The 21780-nt window shown below is 38.5% G+C and overlaps 1 protein-coding gene across 2 annotated transcripts in view; it reads left to right on the top strand.

The window, feature by feature from the left end:
- Positions 1 to 21780, top strand: part of Mid1 (midline 1) — a 118558-nt gene that overhangs the window by 78372 nt on the left and 18406 nt on the right. For both annotated transcript variants that reach the window (XM_038316183.1, XM_038316184.1), the window contains exons 6-7: positions 6095 to 6222; positions 11591 to 11734. In XM_038316183.1, the coding sequence (XP_038172111.1) occupies positions 6095 to 6222; positions 11591 to 11734 (272 nt within the window). The remainder of the gene's footprint in view (positions 1 to 6094; positions 6223 to 11590; positions 11735 to 21780) is intronic.

Raw genomic sequence — 21780 nt, forward strand, 5'->3', positions numbered from 1 at the left:
GAGTGCAGGGACAGCTGGGATGTTTTCCGGCTGACGGGGCTGACGAGCTCCTGTGTCTGGGTGTGACTGGTTGGCCTTGCCCTCCGCTGACTTTTTTTTTTTAAATCTCATTTTCAAGGTTGAATACCAGAGAGAATAAAGCCTGAGGCTGTTTTGCTTCAGCTAAGGACACTTTCCCTTTGGTGTCACAAAACCCATTTCTACAACAGCCTAGAGTTCAAGGTCTTCCTTAGCAGCAGCAGCAGTTCACCAGTTAGGAGAAAGTCAGCTGGTTTGTGTGTGGAGAGCAGGGTGCAGAAACAGCGTTTGTTGTCATTCTCAAACTTGATCTTATCATAGCCTTGGTAACAAAGAATGGAAATGCAGGCAAAAACAAAAAAGGGCAATTTATCTTCCATTGCACAATCCATTTGTCTAAAGGAAACAATGGCACCGGTGCTCTTCTCTGTTTGTCTTTTTTTTTTTTTTTTTTTTTACTTTACTTGGCCCAGAAGGTTGACATCACCTGAAAAGGCCAAGACTGATTCACAGGGGAGAGAAAAGACAAGCAGCCAACCTCCCACTGCTTTCTTTTCAAATAGCCCCTATTCCTAGGGAGGAAACCTAGAAATGATGTTACTTGTGTAGTCAGCTCATTAGTAAGATGAGCGAAGATGAGTCTTCTCTTGGTATATTAATTTATTTAGCATAGAAATTACTCATTTCTCTTGGCATGAATACATGTAATAAATCCAGTGGGTTCAAAGAGAAACACTCCACTGGCCTGAATAAACGGCATCCCTAGACAACACCAAACACCTTGACTCTTCATTGATTCTAATTTTCAACTGCCCTTTATACAAAACTGTATCAGAATTGTATTACTGAAAGACTCCAGAGAACGCATTCCTACTGGCCTCTATCCTAGAGCAGAGACTGCCACACTGTTCCAGGAAGTAAACTATTTTCAGCTTTGCAGGTTATAAAGGATCTAGCACAGCTACTTACTACTGTCCGGGTAGCTCCACATTAGCCAGAGGGAACAAGTGGGTGTGGCTGTGTGCCAAGGAAACCATTCACAAAATAATCTGCAGACCAACCCATGGTGTTAATGGGGAAACATGCTCACCATCTTAAGGCTTAAATTTCTTCAACGAAATAGAAAGAAAACTAACACAGGTGCTTGCTTGGGTCAGGCTCCATTTTCCCCATTCTCTAAGCGTATACAGTATTTTCATAACCCTGGTCTCCTACTGGTCTGCCAGCTTCACTGTTTTCTCCTTATATTTGAGAAAAAAAAATCCTTTTGCAGCAATTAGCTACTTACCTCCCATAAAAGACATGAATAATGGGCTGCCCTTAAGGCACCTCCTCCCTTTTGCAAGAAAGTCAGGTTTCTTTACTTGTAGCTTCCTAGATTTCAAGTCCAATCTCTTATACTTTATCCTCCTTAAAAAAAGAAAAACTTAAACGCCACTGCTTTCCAATGTACTCAATACTCTCTAAAGATGGCTTACACCCAGGTAAGAGATCCCCACTGGCGCCTGAGAGTCCATTTCTCTGTTTTTGAATTGGGGCATATCCAGATGAAACAGCAACTATAAATGGCATTCCATGGCAACCCTTACAAATTTAACTGAATGAGTCCAAATAAATTTGCATCTAACTGGCAGAGAAAGTGGCCAGTTACAAGAAGAGCAGCTGGGGACCTGTATTTGAAGGACAGCACATGCCCCTCGTGCATACACATTCCCACTGCCACCCTTTGATCTGGTGAGCAGATCCTTGTCCCATTATTTTATCTTGTACCATCATCAGGAAAGGAAAGGTGACTTGTATCAGTTTCCATAAAGAACATGCTCTTGTCAAGTAGGAATACAGAACACCTGTAAACATTCATTGGCAGGTCTTATCTCTTACTTGGAGATAAGTGGTTTTTATATCAATCACCCAGATGTTCTGAAGGAATTCTTACCTATGTCAGTTTTATTTCTGAAACCGCTATTCAGGAGCAATTTTTTACTTGGGAAATGTGCTCATGGTAGCCATGCACGTAATGATAATGATGCTGAAAATTCTTCAGAGTAACATAACAGACACTCTGGAAGTGCTAGCTGAATGGATATGTTAACCCTTGGGTGTTTCATTTGACCTCTCTTCTTTACCTTTTCCATTGTACTGGCTACCTGCTTCTATTCTGCAAGCTCTCACTTCAAATTCTTACAGTATGATTTCTGGGGTCTCTCTTCCAGTCCATCTTCCTTGGGTCTTGACACTTCAATATTTTACATCACTTTTATTCAAAATGTAGAACCTAGAACATACTTTTAATCCTGTAGGCATTCCTATTGTGAGAATGTGTCAGTAAAGCCATATACAGAGCAACCTGGTGTGTTCTATAAACTGAATCGAAATTGGATGAACTTGTTTTTCAAATAAGAGACATTTAAATAAATCCACAAAGCAGCGAGAATCCCAAGCCTTACGTTGTGGGAGATGTATCTCCTTTGGAATCAACTGCTGGGCTCTGTCCTAGTTACTTAGTTATTATGGATAGAGTCAGGGCTTCTCATTATTAACATTTCTGAGTCCAGTTTTGCATACCGGCTTCAAATATGCAGGAATCTAGCCATCTTGTTTTCACAGTGGTAGCCTCAATGTATTGAAAACTGTCTGACATGGGTGAATTACTTAATCTATGCACAGTGTATTTATTTGTAGTTATTCCTACAAAATAGAGTTGTTGTAAGCATAAAATAAATACAGAAGTAAAAACAGCCCAGCTCTTGCCACAGGTTAATAGGCAACAAAAATCCCTACTTTCCTGTTCCCTGCACAGCTCCATATATGATGTAAATCACATTGTTTTTAAGCTGCCATTGATATGATTACATAGTGTCCTTTTGGGGAATATGTTAATTGAGCAGAAGCATTCACTAAACCCAGGCATAAGAAACTTCATGCACTCTTTTCAAGGAATCTAAAATTACTTTTAGCAACAAGAGGATGCTAAGAAAGTTCCTTCAGAACGGAATTTTCAAATCACCTAGAAGTTTCTCTACTGTGAGGTGATTCCTTTATTTTTTACCAGCACAGACAGCTCAAGGATCTGCCAGGCTTTTCTGAAAACAGAAAGAGAAAAATTCCAGTTGGTAACTCTGGAGATGTTACTTGGGTCTAAGAGTCAGAGCATATCCAATGTGTGGGTTTTGAAATGCTATCTGGAGGGTGTTGATAAGTTAATAGACGTTGTAACAACACTACATTTCCAGGGCCAAATATTTTTGGGTAATCTGGAGCTGACCAAAGTTGAACATATTTTGTTTCTGTGGTACCTTGCTGTTTTTGACCACAGTGGTGTGTGGTGTTTGGCAAAGGCCAATGAAGAGTGTCCCTCTGGACATATCCACCTTCTGGAATACTGGCCCTGAGTGATTAACAACCGAGTGTTATGTAGATTAGAGATACCAAGGCAGAAAGACAGGTAGGAGTAATGAATAATGGACAGTTCCTCTACACACACACACACACACACACACACACACACACGCAGGGGCACACACATACACAGAGTGAGGGGTGATTATAAATTAAAAAAGTAAGAAAAAGCCTAGAACTAACAACCCCCAATGGATGCTGGCATCATCAAAAACCAGAAGATGGACAAGGATTTTGGGGGAAAACATACCCTAAAATGCTGAGTTTGGCAGATTTCCCTTTACTTTTCACTCCAGCTGAGGATTTGAAATTGTAGCCAAAGATAAGTATCTCTCCTTCCACCAAGGAAAGAAAACCTGTAGGTGTTAAAAACTGCAGTATTCTCTGAAAATTTCTTCTGTCAGTCTTTGCCTCCCAGGCTAGGCACTATCTTCCTTCTGCTTCCCATTCAAAGTTCCCATGTCAAAATGGTAGGAGCATTTACGATGTCATTTGATAAAAACACATTTTATTCTATTCTTTGTTGACCCCTGAAACCATGCAAATTTGGGAACAGAGTCTGTATTGGATGTGCCTGGACAAAGAGGCTTCTGCTTTCAAGAAGGAAACTAATAAAGCCAGATTATCTGTATTCAGAGCAGTCTCATCAATTGACACAAGATCCGGATTGCAAGAAAGTCTAAGGGAAAGGCGATTGTAAATTTTGTACTTGTTTCCTACTAACTTGGCCCAGTTCTCCCAGTTTGGGATTATGAGACAAAACTCATTGAGGTTTTTTTTTTAAATTTTATTTTGAAATATTTTTACACATGCAAATGGTACTAGGTCATTCTTTTGAAGTTTTCTGCATTGATGCAAATATTTTGGACTCTTCAGTATATGGCACACTTTAAGGGCTTCATAAATATTTGGTGAATATTGGTTAAAGGTACAGTTTAATTAGCTGTATCCACCCAGCTACATTAGCTGTTGTATCAATAATTAATTTAACTCCCTTGAATGTCATATTTAGTCAACACTTTGAAACAATCCTCTTATTCAGTCTTTGTGAGCTAATCAAGTGACATTACATTGTCTACAATACTTTTTATACTTGGATATTTCATTTATCCAGTTTACATTGTCTTAGACTTTCATCCTATTAGTAATCTGATTAAGACATTGCAGTTTAAACAATTTCCTGTGTTCCCTAGATAACATTGAACTTTTGCCAGAGCTACAGTTAGAGAAACTGTATTGGCGGTCATTTTACAAGTGTATTCTCTTTTATTGTCATGAAATTCATATAAAGTCAAATTAACTGGTTAAAGAGTACAACTCAATAGCTATGCCTATTCTGAAAATTTTATAGGGATAGACCATATGATTCTTTACCTTTTATCCATATTTTTAATACAAAGTTTGCATGGTTCATTCATATTTTAGCATGTGTAATCCTCCATTCCTTTTGTGGCTGTGTACTATTTCCATTGGATGAGTAGACCCCTGGGTATGACTTTTATGGCCAAGATATGGTCTTTGTAAAAACCCAAGACTTCAAGAGTTACTAAAATACACAAGAGTGCATAGTGATTAGGACAACTTGCTGGAATATAAATTTTCTCATGAAATGAAAGAGTACGCACTGAAGTCCTCCTGATTGTCCCCACCCAGCTCTGAGATCTTGTGCAAATGAGCATCGATGCTCTTTACAAGAAAACAAGTAACTAGATTTAGAGCTAAGTCATTTCAACATTGTTGGGTTTTTTTTTTTGCAAAAATAAAAAAAAATAGTCTAATGTTTATGGAACTCAACAAAAAACTTGAAGCACATCAAGATTAAAGCCTAGCATTGTTTTTTATGCTCAGAAGGAGAATTCTTCACGCCATGGTTTTCTTGGTTTTAAGATAATTACTTGCATTTTGAAATCCACTAGAATGCTCTGCTGTTTGTAACTGAACTTTCCAAATCAATTCAAAAGCCCATAGGAAATAGACACATATACCTTGCTTTATAGTGTGTGTATGGGAGCTCTCACCAGAAAACATGAGTGTTGAAAAGAAATTGTGTGCCTACTGGGGAAATTTGTGAGAAAACTTATGAATATTTTCCATGGCATCTGCTGGGAATATGGTGCAAAAAAATAAATGAATAGAAGAAGAAGAAAAGAGAGCCAGACAAAACCCCCCTTTTAATGTTTATTTTAGAGAGAGGCTAGTAATTGATTAAACTAATCCAATATCTGGAAACATTCTTTTTTAATCTTCACTTTGCCTTTTATGCAGTTTGAAATTTTGGAGACTTCCCTTTGAAGTGGAGCAGGGGCGAGTCTGAAAGGAACAAACAGTTTCCCAGACAGATGTGTGAAGAGATGCCTGGAGCTATATGCTTCTTGCTGGGGTTAGATGTGACTGGGCCAGGCTGTTAAATACACAGCAACATGAAATATGAATATTCTTTTGCTTCCATGGGGAATTTTTCCGATAGTAGAAAGGAAGGGGGGGGGTACTGTATTATTTCTCCCACTTCCTTTGCTTTTTCTTTAAGTTTGCTTTGTGTTAGTGTACTAGGCCGTTCAGAGATGGTATTTTTTAAAGGCCTGATATTTCTTTTCCATTTATTTTTTTCTCATGTCTTCACCGTGATGATAAAAGCCACCTTGACATTCCTTAAAACACTGTTTTGTTTAAATTACAGAGTCTCCATGGCAACCGCATCATCCCAGGTCCTAATTCCTGAAATCAACCTCAATGACACGTTTGACACTTTTGCCTTAGATTTTTCTCGGGAGAAGAAACTGCTAGAATGTCTGGATTACCTTACAGGTATTGTCTTGCTGTCTTTTTTGTTCTGTCTAATATGTGTACATTCAGTGACACAAGTACTTTGCCACTAGATCAATTATTCTCTAAAAATCAAATGTGTGCTTCAGGCTTTGAAATGCTACCTAATAGTCCTATAAATGATTCATGTACACTTTATGCTGTTTTAACCCAAATAACACAGACTAAGTACAAATTGGGGCAAGAAAACAAAGAGCATCCTGATTGCTAAACGTGTCCCTACCACCATTTTCCTCACTCTCAACATGGAGATGGCCAAAGGAATAGCGCTGCAGGCCATCACAAATATGTAAGATTCCATGGGGCATCTGACTCTCATAGTAGTACATTGATGAAGGTGAAACAAATGCAACTTAACTAGCTGGCCATATATACCTCTCTAGCTCTTTGCAGCTGAGATCTTATCTTAGTTGTCACAGTATCAAATTTTGGAAAAACATTGTAATCCTCATTTTAGAAATGGTAAATTTTAGCCATCATGTTGAAGCTCAGCTAGAAAGGGAGTGTGAACAATTAGAATCTGGCTTAGTTCTGTAGGAACTGTGCAGATCCATGCACTTTCTAGGAAAACACTGAATTTCATGTTGCTCTGGCAAATGTCTCATAAATCATATCGCATTTCCAGATGCCACACTTTGACCCTATGCTTGCTTTCTACTTGGCTTTCCTATCCCGTCCTCTTCTCCTTCCCTTCTTCCTTCCCTCCGCCCCTTTCTCTCTCTCTCCCCCCTTCTCTTCATTCCTTCATTCCAGTCTTTCTGGCTTAGAAAACAATGAGGGAAAGAAACAGGAAGAAAAGAAAAATTGTGGCAACTCATATTCCTCATAGTAAATCTTAATCTTTCCTTTGCTGTTAGCCTTTGCAGCAGGAACTGGGCTCATTGGTTGGTAGAAAGAATGAGGACCATTTAGACAAGGTTATTTATGTTAGTCAAAACCACCAGGACCTGTGACTTCAGGAAAGCCCTGTGTATACAGTGAAGCCAGATGTGCCCTGTACTTAGGACATAGAGCCTTCCAGAAACCACATCCCTAACTGAGCATGGTGTCAGTTTCTCAACTCCCAACCAGTATGTGCATGTTTGTGGGAGAGTGGTTGGGAGGGTGGAGTTGAAGAGAGGGAACATTGTGTAGCATTTGTTTTTATAGTGTGTGGCTAGAAAGCAAGGAGTTACCTAGTCTTCAATTTTTTTTTCCTGTGAGACCCCCAGCTGTCCCCTTTTTGCCTTTATTCTGCATGTGCAAGAAGATTGAAATATCCCACAAAATATCTCCTTATCTTGTACAATTCTTTCTTTCAAATGTATGGTTCCTACTAAAGAAGAAAGAATTTGACTCATAATGCATTTACACTGAGGAACCAAACTTGATTTTAAATACTTATGGATAAGATGCCTCCTTTCTTTAGCTTTTGATTTTGAGAGTTGTCTAAACTACTACCATCTAGTAGAACTTTCTGAAATGATAGAAATGTTCTGTATCCACAACAGCCAGCATATTAGTTATTAAAAACTTTAAATGTGCGTAGTGGGATGTCATTTTTGTAAAAATATTGAGCTGAATATAATTAGAAGTTATGCAGCTACATGGTGCTCATAGCTACTGTATCACTATCCACATTTTTCTTTTTTCTGCCCTGACATCTTCATGTATTGTCTTTTTACAACATGAATACTCTATAAGTATCATGCTGAAGTTTTATTCAAAAATATAGAAGAAAAGAGGGAATAATGCTGAAAAAAACTTGGCCAGCAAAGTATGGCCTTGTTTATCATAAAACCAAAACTCTTGCTCAAAAGACCTACCAAGCAAATTTTCACTTAAGTCTCTTAGACCAGATCAATGTCACAGGCTCTTTGCCAAGACCAGAGCAAACTAGAAAATTAAATATTTGCCCAGGAACATGGTCTTGCTGTACCAAGTAATTTTAATGTACTTGTCTTATCAACAAGAATGTGTATTCATTTCCCAACAATTAATAGTATGTTCAAAACAGATATTCATTACGTTTCTGTAGAAACATGAAGTCATTGACTAAAATGGAACATGCATGCCATATGTCATATGTCATCACAATGGCTGCTTATACCAAACTAAAGGCCATATCAGGTACCTGCAAATTTGCCTTTTGAGTCATCAACCCCAAAAATCAGACCATTTCTGGACATAACATCAGTCCTGTCCATAACATACAATGCTTGGCTGATACTTCCAAGTCCAAGTAGCTTATCTGATATTTATAAGCAGGAAACGAAGTGTTTGTGGCATGTTAGTTCACCATTCCTTGTGCAGTGTTTGTTGTGAAGGCAAGAAAATAACAGTTCTGGTACTGATTGTGTGGGTATTGAAATTGGCACATGCTGCAGTTTTCATTTAGAGAAAATTAGGAATTGACTTTGCAGGACAAGCCTATTGGGTTTACAATCAAAACAGGGTTAGCCTGCCTGACTGTGCAAACAAGATTTTTTCCCCTATGACTTGCCTCTAAGTGGTATGTCAAGTTAATAACCCATAGAGGTGACATTTCCTTCCTGATTGCAGCTACTGCCATGTGTCTCACAGCCACTTGCCTATTCTGAACTTATATTTTCTGTCTATTTAATCACATATTGCCATGAAGACTGCAAAATCTCTTTTCTTTCCACAATAATTGATGGAGAAAGAATTCAATTAACTATTTAAATTATGAAAGACTAAGTTGTTTTTCACTGATTCATACAGGGATGATACCATGGAAACAATGACCACACAGACAAAAATAAGCATGCTTTATGACACAGCTGGACCTGCATGGAATGCATCTCCTGATTGGTGTCACTAATACATGCATATCCAAGTTTCACCACGCAAAACTAAATTTTTCACATGTGGGCTCTTCAGAAGACAGATGTTCAAACACACATTTCCAGAAAAAAAAATGTTTGAAGGGTTATGATGAATGCTTATCTATTTCTTTCCTATTTACTTGTTTCTCATTTGTGAATATAATTTTAAGATGGGAATCTACTATCTAACTCAGGCTCTGCTCATCCTCACATCCTTCCTGTCCCTGCCTTCCAAGTATTGAGATTACAAATGCAAACCATCAGACCCAGCTGAGCCCTTTTTGTCTTTAGGGAGAGTCTTTGTGAAATTCAATAACTAACAGGCAGAGCTTCTCATGATTTGTCCTAAATATCTTTTCAGGTGGCAAAGTGAAGACAAAGCAGGATTTTTAATTTACCATTCATATAAACGCCCCCCCCCATTTTGGATTTCTTTACAATTCACCAGTTCTAATCAGAAACTAATCTAGAAAGATCTCCTGAGTAAATTGGGAGCATGGGGACGTTGCGGGAGGAATGAAGGGAGTGGGGAGAGGCAGGGAGGGGAGCAGAAAAAATGTAGAGCTCAATAAAAAATCAATAAAAAAGAAACCTGAAAAAAAAAGACCTATGCAATGGTATAAGTAAAAGTTGTTCTAAATCCTTAGAATGCAAACACACCTCTCACTTTGAAGTTCAGCTCCAGTACACAGAAGAGTATAAAGAAAAGCTGTGGTTCAGGTCTCTAAACCACAGACTGGTAAGCTTCAACGGAAAATGGCCAGATGGCAGATGTATTAGGCTTGTAACTACCCAGCTTTTCTCCTGTGCGGAAACAGCCATAGACAGATAATACCTGAATGAGTCAAGGCTGTATTCCAATAAAACTTTATTTACAAAATTAACTGGTGTGGCCTGGAAAGGTGGCTCAGTGGTTAAGAACAACTAACTGCTCTTCCATAGAACCAAAGTTTGATTTCTAGCACCCATATGGTTTTCAATATTGTCTGTAACTTCCATACCTGGGGATCTTATTCCCTCTTCTGGTCTTCATAAGCACTACACAAACATGATGCATGGACATACATGCAGGCAAAATATATTCATATATAAAATAAAATAGTAAAATATAATTATAGTTTGCTGAGACCTCCTTTAAAATATTATTGCCAATACAAAACACTTGTAGCCTTGTATTTTCTTATTTATTCTACTTATTAAATGACTTATTGAAATTAATTCAGTGTAAGTCATTTAGAAATCACTGTTGTTTTAATATGATTTAAATTTCTCAGGTGTTGATTATGTTAAACAAATAAAACAAAGGGCTTCTGTGGTGATAAAGGTAACCAAATGCAAGCATTCAGGATTTTCTTAGTATATGAAAAATGCATTTCTAAGAGGACTGCTTATTAATTGTGATATTTTTAATTAAACATATAACCTACAAAATGAAAACTGAAAAGGAGAAAATAGGAGTGCACCAATAATTTTAGCAAGATATCAAATAGCTAAAAAAAAGGAAATTTTCAGTTGTTTAGTTGATTTGCTATGGGAGAACACATAATGATATTTTTCAAAGATCTGGTATCATGTAGATAAGAGGGTTTCAGGCCAAATCTGTCCCTGTGGCCATGTTGTAAATTCAGTTTTACTAGAGTATGGCCATATTCATTTATATACAAACTATTTACATATGCTCTCATGATACAATGGCAGGATTAAGTAGTTGCAATAACAACAGTCTGGCCTAATATATCAAAAACTTCTACCATCTAGTCATTTATGGCAAAATTTTCTACACCCTCCCAAAGTGAATGGGATTATGAAAATTTGTCTTGGTTACTTTTTCTTTAATGTATTTCTCTTTACATACAAGAAACTATTGTTTGCTTAGTCTCCTAAATATACTCTAATGATAAATTGAGATAAAGTCTTATTTGCTAGCAGGCTCTATCCACACTGCTTACAAACAACATATAAACAAATTGCAAAAGTAGACAACTAAATGTTGTCTGAGGTTTTCTGTCCTGCCCGGTTCCTGCAGTTGTTATGTCCCAAAAGAAAATCACACAGAGGTCTATATCAATGATAAACTGATTGGCCCATTAGCTCAGGCTTCTTATTAGCTCTTATAACTTATATTAACCCATTATTCTTATCTATGTTAGCCACATGGCTCGGCACCTTTTTCAGTGGGGCAGTAACATCTTCCTCCTTCTGTGACTGGGACAGGACTGGGGAGGAGTGGGCTTCATCCTTCCCAGAATTCTCCTGTTCTCCTTGTGTGGCCTCTACTTCCTGTCTGGTTGTCCCACCTATACTTCCTGCCTGGCTACTGGCCAATCAGCATTTATTTAAAACATAATTGACAGAATACAGAATTGTCCTGCACCAACTAAATACTTTGGAACTGAAATCCACATCTCTAGTATCACAGTCCTGATAGGCCAATTTAGGAATAGTTGCTTTTACAGCTAAATATCACCAGAATGTGTTCCAATGGTGTCTGCTGCTCCACTGATATGCATTCTTGATGCCCACAGCTCCCAACCCTCCCACAATTAGAGAAGAGCTCTGCACAGCTTCCTATGACACTATCACCGTTCACTGGACTTCAGATGATGAGTTCAGTGTGGTCTCCTATGAACTCCAGTACACCATATTCACTGGACAAGCCAATGTTGTTAGTGAGTATCATACGGCTGATTTACTTCTCAGTTTCATGACTGTTTTCAGGTAAACTGGGTAAAGGAATGCAAATACTAAAGGTAGATAAAGAAGGAAAATTACAATATTTATCGGTTTCTTTTTCCTACTCAAGGAAGGGGAAATGCTCACCTATATTGAAGTAGTGAAAACATCAGTGAAATTAATGATCTCTGGAAAACTACATGGATGAAGTTCCTGAATATGTTGGTTGATTAAAAAAAACTGGTAACAATATATAGAGAATAAATCCATTTATCAATCCATAACTTAAAGATCAAAATAATTTTGCTTAAAGGTGCATTATTAGAGGCTAAAAATATAAATATTAATCAAGATGTTGATTATATCTTGAATGGGATATAGAAAGTGTCACTGGGAAGTAATATATGGTGAAACTTGGAATACAGGTGTCAGTAAAAATATTTGTCTTACAAACATGAGGAACAGAGTTGTGATCTGTAGTGCATATGTAAAATAGCTAGACATGGTGACATTTCCCTATAATTCAAGTATTGGGGAAGGATGAAAACAAGAAAATCAATAGTTCAGTGGCCAACCAGTATAACCTAATCTGCCAGTCACAGGTTCAATGAGGACCCTGGGTTAAAAAACAAAGTGACGTTGGATAAAGAAAGACACGCAGTGTTGACCATGGAGTCCACATACACTTGCAGCTGTGTGTACACACATCCATACCCACACACAAAATATATTACATTGTATATATTATATTGTGTATATGTATGTATATGTGATGGTTCATAGGATGAACACCAATTTCTGGGTGGTAGTTAACATGCTTTAGTCATTTCATCACACGTTTAATTTTATAAACTTTTCTAAATATTGTTTCAGTTTTCAAAAAGGGGGAGAAAGAATTTACTAAAATAACAGTTAAAGAATGCCAAGTACCTGGTCCTATTCAGAGGTCATTTAGGCCTGACACTTCAAATCTTAATAAGTAGCACCTGCAAGGAAGAACTCAGTTTATCTGAAATGCAGGGGCCCTCCTCTGTCAGTGTTGTTTGTTTGATATTTGACATTGTGAATGTTATGACCAACTCAAACAGCAATAGCTGCCCATAATGTTTAGAACAGAGTTATGCAAGTTGAATTGAACAATTCGCAAAAGGCTAGAAGAAATCACTTTCCAGGAGAACAAATTTGAAATTTAGATTTTTAGTTTCTATTGCTGTTATGAAGCACCATGACTAGAAGCAACTTGTGGAAGAAAGGGTTTATTTCATCTCACAGATCACACTTTTCCATTCAAGGAAGTCTTCGCAGGAAGTAAAGCAGCAACTGATGCAGAGGCCATGGAGCAACACTTTTACAGGCTTGCTCTTCACTCTTCTTGCCTTGTTTAGCATACTCCCCCCCCCCCTTTTTTGTTTTTTCGAGACAGAATTTCTCTGTGTAGTTTTAGTGCCTGTCCTGGAACTCGCTCCTTGTGGCCTTTAACTCACAGAGATACACCTGCCTCTGCCTCCGGAGTGCTGGGATTAAAGGTATGCACCATCACCACCCGGCAAGCATGCTTTCTTATGGCACTCAGGACCACCAGCCCAAAGGTGGCACTGTGAACTGTGAACTTGGCCCTCCTATTGCAGTAAATAATCAAGAAACTTCCCACAGACTTTCCCGTGGTCCTACCTATTGAGTTATTTTCTCAAGTAAAGTTCCTTCTGAAATGACTCCAGCTTGTGTCAAATTGATGTAAAACTAGCCAGCACGGTAGTAAAAATACGGAACACAACAAAGTAGAATACATAGCAGTCACTTTTCCACGGAAATATTTTGAATTCATCCATATCAGTTTAACGTGTTTTTTTTTTATAAGAAACCTCTTCCCTCTCAGCTTTTCCTTCATAGTACATATACTTCTGAAGTACATGGTGCTTTAAATAGAAGTGTGGTTGAAGATTATTTTTTTTTCTTTTTTTTGTTTTTTCGAGACAGGGTTTCTCTGCAGCTTTTTTAGAGCCTGTCCTGGAACTAGCTCTTGTAGACCAGGCCGGCCTCGAACTCACAGAGATCCGCCTGCCTCTGCCTCTCGAGTGCTGGGATTAAAGGCGTGCGCCACCACCGCCCGGCCGAAGATTAATTTTAAGAGTAATACAGAAAGAGATTTAGCTTCACAGTGACAAAAGTACAAATGATCCATCCACATTAACGCCAATGTAGACACTTTTCTCAGATCTCTCCCTGTCCCATCTCTCTCTCTTCCTCTTTTTCTCTTATTCTCTTGCCCCCTTCTTCCCTCCCTCCCTCCCTCCCTCCCTCCCTCCCTCCCTCCCTCCCTCTCCTAACCTCCCTCCCTCCCTCCCTCACTCACTCCCTCCCTCCCTCCCTCCCTCTCCTTCCCTCCCTCCCTCCCTCCCTCCCTCCCTCCCTCCCTCCCTCTCCTAACTTCCCTCCCTCCCTCCCTCCCTTCCTTCTTTATGTCTTCCCCTAATTTGTTTGCCTTTGGAAACACTCATAAAATTCTTGCATTTTTCTAAGCATGTGTAATTTATGAGTGGAAGACTGATTCATGAAATGTTATGTCGAGGACAGTTCTGGCAACTGATTTTGTAGGTAGTGACAAGAGAGGAGTCAAAAGTGGATGTGACAATAAGACCTTGGGGCGGGGAGAGTTACAGTTAAACTAACTCATGAAAGGTTGTGGCCACATGGCTGTGATATAAGGATATTTGCAGATAGCTGTGTCTATCTGCAGATGGCTGGATCATAAGTAAAACCAACAGAGAGTCAAGTAGTGGAACATACTGAAAGATTGTACTTGATGCCTGGCTGGAAATTTCCATGAGGAAGGGAAAGTAGGGGAAAAGCAGAGTGAGAAGCATAGCCATGGAGCTGGCTTCAGAAAGCCCATGTTCTTGGCCTTCACTCACACCCAGAAGCTAGGCCACAGAAAGCTGTTCGGTTCACCCCACACTTGAATTTTATGTTGGAAAGTCCTGTTCAGGTGAGCAATCCAAAGATGATTTGTGCCAGCACTGAAGAGGGGACAGAATGAGCTAGAAGCAAAGAGAACAGTAGGCCTTTTGTGGCAACTCACTAAAGAGTAGGGTTAACCAAGATCTCTAAATGGCACTCAGCTAAAAGACTCCTTGGCCTGGAGCTGATTTAGTACAGGAATATCATCACTGTCTTTTTCTTGCTCTGAATGCCTTTTGAGGCAAGTCCAAGTAGCATTCCTCCTAAGACGGTGAATTCTTCTGAAGTCATTCTTCCCCAATTGTATAGGTCTTGCTGCATGACACTAATAAATGTCAATTTTCTACCTTCCTGTGTATTTTTATGCCATATGTGGATATTTACTTTTTTTTTAAAGTAAATGTAATAAGAGACCATTCTATTTTGGCACAAATAGTTGCCGCATTTCTTCCCGAAGCAGTATGGTGTTTTGTTTCAAAGCTGTGCCCTGATTTATCTGCCATATCTTCTACTGATGAACATTAACTCTTGTCCAATATCTGCAAACATTGCCCCCAATGGATGTCCTTGCATATTTTCCCTTTCATGCATGCAAAATTATATTTCTAGTATAATCTCTTGAGATATTGTTAAGAAGAGATTATTTGCATTTTAATTTTGATTGACACTGCCAAATTGCCCTTCAGAGAGGTGACAGGTGATGTTTAAAATGCATTTTAGCAGCTGTAGGAGATACATTTCACTGATTTTTGGACATATGTACTATAAGCTAAATGTAAGAAACCCAATTCAAAGCAAGATAAACAAGTATTATCTACAGGATGACATAATAAATCTAAGATGTAACTTAACTAATAAAGAATCCATAATACATTAACCCATACACTGCTATATTATATAGTATAGAAGGGAAAACACAACAAAAACAGAATAATGGCAAATATATTTTTCTTCCTAAGAGGAATTATTTTGTATTATATTGTTGTTATTGTATTATATTTTATTACTAATTATATTATAAATAATTATATTACAAATGCTTATAACAGTTTTTAATGTATCGTATTGCTAGTATATTGGGTAAACTAAGCTAAAGATTGCATCAGACTTAAAGATGGAATGCAAAAGATGGCAAGAACATGTGGATAAGTGAATGTTATATATTATATAAGTAAACATTTGATAAGTGAATATTGTAAGTAGAAAAAAATGGAGTTATTTAACTCCAACAGGGAAGTTCTCAGTCCATGTGAGGAATGTTGTATTTCTCTGAAACAATTTTTGCTTGAGTGAGAAAAATTATTCATTTTAATTTTAGCAGGATTATCTCCATCATAGCTTCTTACATAGCCCCCATGTGAAAGGCTGTCCTTGAATGCTGTTTGTCCATCCATCCTATCCTTTGATGGAATAGCTTTCATTGAGAGCATCTATTGGTAAAACACTACTAAAAATTGGAAAACATTTTCAAAAGCTGCCCGGAACTCCTTGTGCCACTAGGCAATCTTTGATTGTTTCTAGGTCATGGTTCCCTCACTTGTTGTAATAAACCATAGTTAATTACTTTCAACTGGATTTAATGAGGGGGAATTAGATAATATCTTTGAACTTTGTTTAATCTCATTAAATTTCTCATAAAAATACACATCCAAATGCAAAGTTGATGTTACTGATTTTTTTCTTTCTATTGACAGAATTATGTCTACATGTTACTAACTTTTTTATTCACACATAGATACATATTGATTTTCAATGTTTACTGAAACTACTTTTCATATGTTCTTTTAAAATCTCAAATTGGGGCTTTTGCCAGCAAGTTCTTCCTATTATTTACAAAAGAAGCAGAAGTCACATTTATTGAGGACATCATGTGAAATAGTTATATGTATACATTTCAGTCATTTTGAAATCATTTCATGAAATTTATTAAGAATCTATTATTTTTACAAGGAAGAACAAAAAAATGGCTCAATGCTGCCCAAACTGTTAGAAGAGAGAAAGGTTGTTAGAAATCCATAGACAGCCTCTACAAACAAGGTCCACACTGCACCCATGTTTTGCAGCAAAATGACTGTTGCCATTCAAGGCTCTCAAATCCCCAATGTAATTAAAATCATTTAATATGCTACAGTAGGAGAGAAATGCTTTTGACTCACTGTCAATGAAAAATACTGTACAAAGTCAAATGGCTCAATTGTGCTTCATTATGAGCAAATGATCTTCTAGTTTCATTTGTTGTTTTAATATTTTACCTGAGTCAGTCTGTGAATATCAAAGCACCCAGACAAGTCTGGGAAAAAGTGAGGTTTCAGTCAGGATAATCATATGGATGTTTCATAAACAGCGTAGTGTCGAGGTAGCATAGTGCCATGTGCAAGAAATGAGATGGTACTGGTTGGTATAAGGCTTACACTACCAATATATTTGAGGTGTACTCCATGGCACCGCCACATAAATGTCCCAAAAGAAAATGCCACTGTTGTTTTCTTGGCATTTGCAATACATTCTCAATCATTATGCTGGCAATATTAGTAATAAAAAGAGAAGCAAAAAACTAGTTAGTGTTTATGATGATAGCTTGCTCACTGTAAAACTACACCTATATTCAAAGAAATTTCAAAGAATTTTACTATACTCAAAGAAAAAAATAGTGACTTCGAAATAATCAGGATAGTCAGTTTCCCATCCTGGCTTTTTGTGGGGAGGTTTTGATACACTAAATCTTCGTTAAGTTTGTGATTGGAAGCCAAGCTGCTGTTTGAACTAATCTCAAACATTTGCTCTATGACATTGCTGAAAGCATCCCCTACCGCATGAAATCAAGCTTCAGGTATCTACAACGACTAGAAAGTTTATTGAAGGCGTCTTTACCTTTTCCCTCTTTTTGACCACAGTAGTCATTTCATCATAACATGTGCAATTAAACATGAACGGCACAAATGCAGTGAAATTGAGAGGATTCTCATTTGAATCTGCTGAGTGCTATTATTGTTTTGCATATATGCCTGACTGCTATTGACAGAGACCTAAGGATATGAGTCGATTATCCTAAGATAGAAAAGTTAATTTTGCTTTGTTATTATTTTAATAATATTGATGTCCTTGACAAGTAAATTATAGACCTCTTGGGGATTGGGTCACAGAGTTCAAAAGGACCGTACTTTGGTTGGATCAAAATCTAATATTTGGCTGCACCAGAAATACAGGGTTTGTTTTAGTTGTTTTTTCTTTGTTTGTTTGGTTGTTTTTTTTAAGAGCTATAGTGAGAAAGGATCAAAGAGAATATAGAGTATGGAGAGCCTCCTGTCACCATAGCCTTTGGAGACATTTTCTTCTTTCCCCCTCTTATATTAAAAATAGATTTTTTTCCTCCTATAACATATCTTGATTACAGTTTTCCTTTCGTCTACTATTCCTCCCAGTTCCTCACTACCACGCCTCCCATCCAGATTTACTCCTTTTCTGTCTCTCATTGGAAAAGAACAGGCTTATAAGAGATAACAACCAAACACAGAACAAAAAAACATCACACTGAAATTGAACAAGGCAGCCCAAGAGCAAATAAAAGGGTCCTAAGAGCAAAAACAAGAATTAGAGACCCATTCCTTCTTATACTCAAGACCCCATCAAAATACTAGATCACTTAAGGAAATGTTCAACATCCTTAGTCATCAGAGAAATGCAAATCAAAGCAACTCTGAGGTTCCATCTTACACCTGTAAGAATGGCCAAGATCAAAAACACTGATGACAACTTATGCTGGAGAGGTTGTGGGGAAAAGGGAACACTTCTGCATTGCTGGTGGGAATGTAAGCTGGTACAACCCCTTTGGATGTCAGTGTGGTAATTTCTCAGAAAATTAGGAAACAACCTTCCTCAAGACCCAGTAATACCACTTTGGGGTATATATCCAAAGGATGCTCAATCATGCCACAAGAACATGTGCTCAACTATGTTCATAGCAGCTTTGTTTGTCATAACCAGAACGTGGAAACAACTTAAATGCCCCTCAACCAAAGAATGGATAAGGAAAATGTGGTACATTTACACAATGGAATACTACATAGCAGAATAAAATAACTACACATTGAATTTTGCAGGAAAATGGATGGATCTAGAAAACATTATTTTGAGTGATGTAACCCAGACACAGAAAGGCAATTATCACATGTACTCACTCATAAGTGTTTTTTAAACATAAAGCAAAGAAAGAAAACCAGCCTAAAAACCACAATCCCAGAGAACGCAGACAACAATGAAGGCCCTAAGAGAGACATACATAGATCTAGTCTACATGGGAAGTAGAAAGTAGAAAAAGACAAGATCTCCTGAGTAATTTGGTAGCAGGAGACCTTGGGGGAGGGCTGAAGGAGAAAAGGGAGAGGCAGGGAGGGAGCAGAGAAAAATGTAGAGCTCAATAAAAATCAATAAAAAATACTAAATCAAAGAAGGGTGCAAAGGGGAAAGGGGAAATGACTCGGAGAAGAGGAGGAAGAGGAAGCAGTGGTAGGGTTATTAAAAAAAACTAAAACAAACAAACAAAAAAACAGTAGGCTGAAAGCTAGAGGACCTGGTGCCAATCCATGTCAGTCAGTCTTATATGCTTGTTGCTTCAGTCTCTGTGAGTTCATATGAGATTTGTCCATGTTGATTTAGAGGACCTTGTTCTCCTGGTGTCCTCCATCCACTCTGGCTCTTACACTCTTCTGCCTCCTCTTCCCTGTGGTTTCCTGAGCTTATCCCTGAGAGGAGGAATTTGATGGAGATACCCCATTTAGTTATGTGTTCCAAGGTCTCTCTCTTTGCATAGTTTCTGGTTGTGCCTTTGTATTTGTTCCCATCTGCTACAGGAGGAAGTTTCTCTAATGATGGCTGAATAAGGCACTGATCCGCGGTCTCTGGGCTACCTGCTCTCTGGTTCTTGGTCACCAGACCAGAATCGGGTATGGGTTCTATCTTGTGGAGTGGAGTGGACCTTACATCAAATCAGACATTGGCTGGCTAGTCCCATAAGCTTTGTGCCACCATTGCACTAGCACATTTTGCAGAAAAAAAATAGCATTGTAGATCAAAGGCTTTGTGGCTAGATTGGTGTTTACATTTCTCTTTTGGTAGCCCGCAGAGTACCTTCCCATACCAAAGACACCATAACATGATGGTGAAGGTTCTATGTGGGCAACAGCTTGCCCTCTCCATGTTCAATGAGTTGCGTAGATGTGGTCTTTTGCCATGGGACCTTATGTCCATTTGATGAGAGCAACATATTCTTTTAGCAACTACCTAGGTTGTTTGGGGATTTCCATAGGATTCCTTTAGCCCACAACTCAATAGGACATAACCCAGTCCCAGTACTGCAAGCTTTGTTTTGCGGTAAGAGATGGCCAATTGGGACTTGGCAGGGGGTTCTTCTTACCCAAGGGAGACTTGGGAAGAAAACACAAGGTGCAGAGTTACAGGCAAATTGAGGAGATGCTGTCCTGAATTATTCTACTCAGTACTTAATATGGTTTCACACACTCAAACTCCTCTATGAGTATGAAGTTGTCTCCTTGCTTTATGCTTACTTTTTTTCAAGTCTCACAGTCCTCTGATTTCAAAAATTGTTCACAGGTAGAAATTAAAAGAAGTGACAGAAAACTCATGAGGCCAAATGACTCTTGGGAGTACCTGAAAAAAAAAAAAAACGTATTCCCTCAAGATCCAGAGCATGTGAGGCTGGGGAGATAAAGTGCTTACTGTTCAAGCATAAGGACCAATGTTTGGCTCTCCAGAACCCACAAAGAAAGCTAAAAGGCATTGCAGTCACCTGTAATCCCAGCATTTAGGACACAGACAGAAAACCACAAGGAATTGAAGCCACCTATAATCTCAGCATTTAGGACTCAGACAGGGGATCCCAGGAACAAGCTGATTAGCCATACTAGCCAGAACTGGTGAGTTCCAGGTTCAAGGAGAGATCTTGGATCTAAAAATAAAGTAGAGAATAATCAGGAAAGGCACCTGGTATCAACCTCTGGTCTACACATGCATATGCACTCATAAGCTCACTACACACACACATGAACATACACCAAAACGCACACATAAATAGAGTTTTGAAAAGTTCTTCTCATTTGTTATAATTGCAGGTGTAATTTTTAAGTCACAAGTTGAAGAAAGCATTTAGTATATAATTCAAAGACAGATTCCAGGGAGCTCAAGAGTATCCTGCAGTGCTATGCAAATATTTGTGGGTTGGTGTAGATGTATATTTATGAATTGCTTCTCTTAGAAAGATCTCATTAGGTTCTTGGGGAGCTGTTTCTTCAGAGTTGGGTGAGGTATAAGTTGCCTCGAGATCAAAGGAACTAACCCTTTGACTTGCAAGTGAGGCAAAAAGGAAAAAGGGGGGTGAGTTTGGAGTACCTCAGGAAGTGGAAGGGTCTGGCATTCTCCCAGGGACTAGTACTGAGAAAGGAAACTTCATGACAGCCTAGTAACCAGGGAAATGGGAAAAGGTTCTATTGGAGTGGAGATTGATGGATGGAGAGAGGAAAGTTGGGCCTGATACCAAAAAGAAGTTTCTAGCATCAGTCAGCTGCAAAACAAAATGGACTTCCTTTTTCCTACATGTTCTTCCAAGCCTCATAAATCCTCAGCTTGTTTCTCAACCCACATCCTGTAGAATGAAACCAGAAGAGCAGCCCTACTTCACTCTGGACCAGTGATACCAGGGATACAGCTGGTGAAAAATCCTATGCTCTTTCCCAAGGTCCACACTGGGTCCCCAGTTGCCCCTAAGTGCTGCTGCTGCCCCAGGTTTTTCTGAATTCACACTAATAGGATTATAGAGCACCTTGGTGATCACTTTTAAATCTCTTCCACTAGAAGTTGGATAGAGTTGGCTGACCTGTGCTTGGTTTGCTGCTGCATTGACCTAATGAGAAGGCTGTTATCTTAGAGAGATTAATGCTGTGATGAATCACTATGACAAAAAGTACCTTGGAGAGGAAAGGGCCTAATTTCACTTACACGTCTATAGTACTGTTTGCCAAGGGAAGTCAGGTCAGCAACTCAAGCAGGGCAGGAACCAGGAGGACTCAGG

This window comes from Arvicola amphibius, chromosome X (assembly GCF_903992535.2).
Source record: "Arvicola amphibius chromosome X, mArvAmp1.2, whole genome shotgun sequence".
NCBI lineage: Eukaryota > Metazoa > Chordata > Mammalia > Rodentia > Cricetidae > Arvicola > Arvicola amphibius.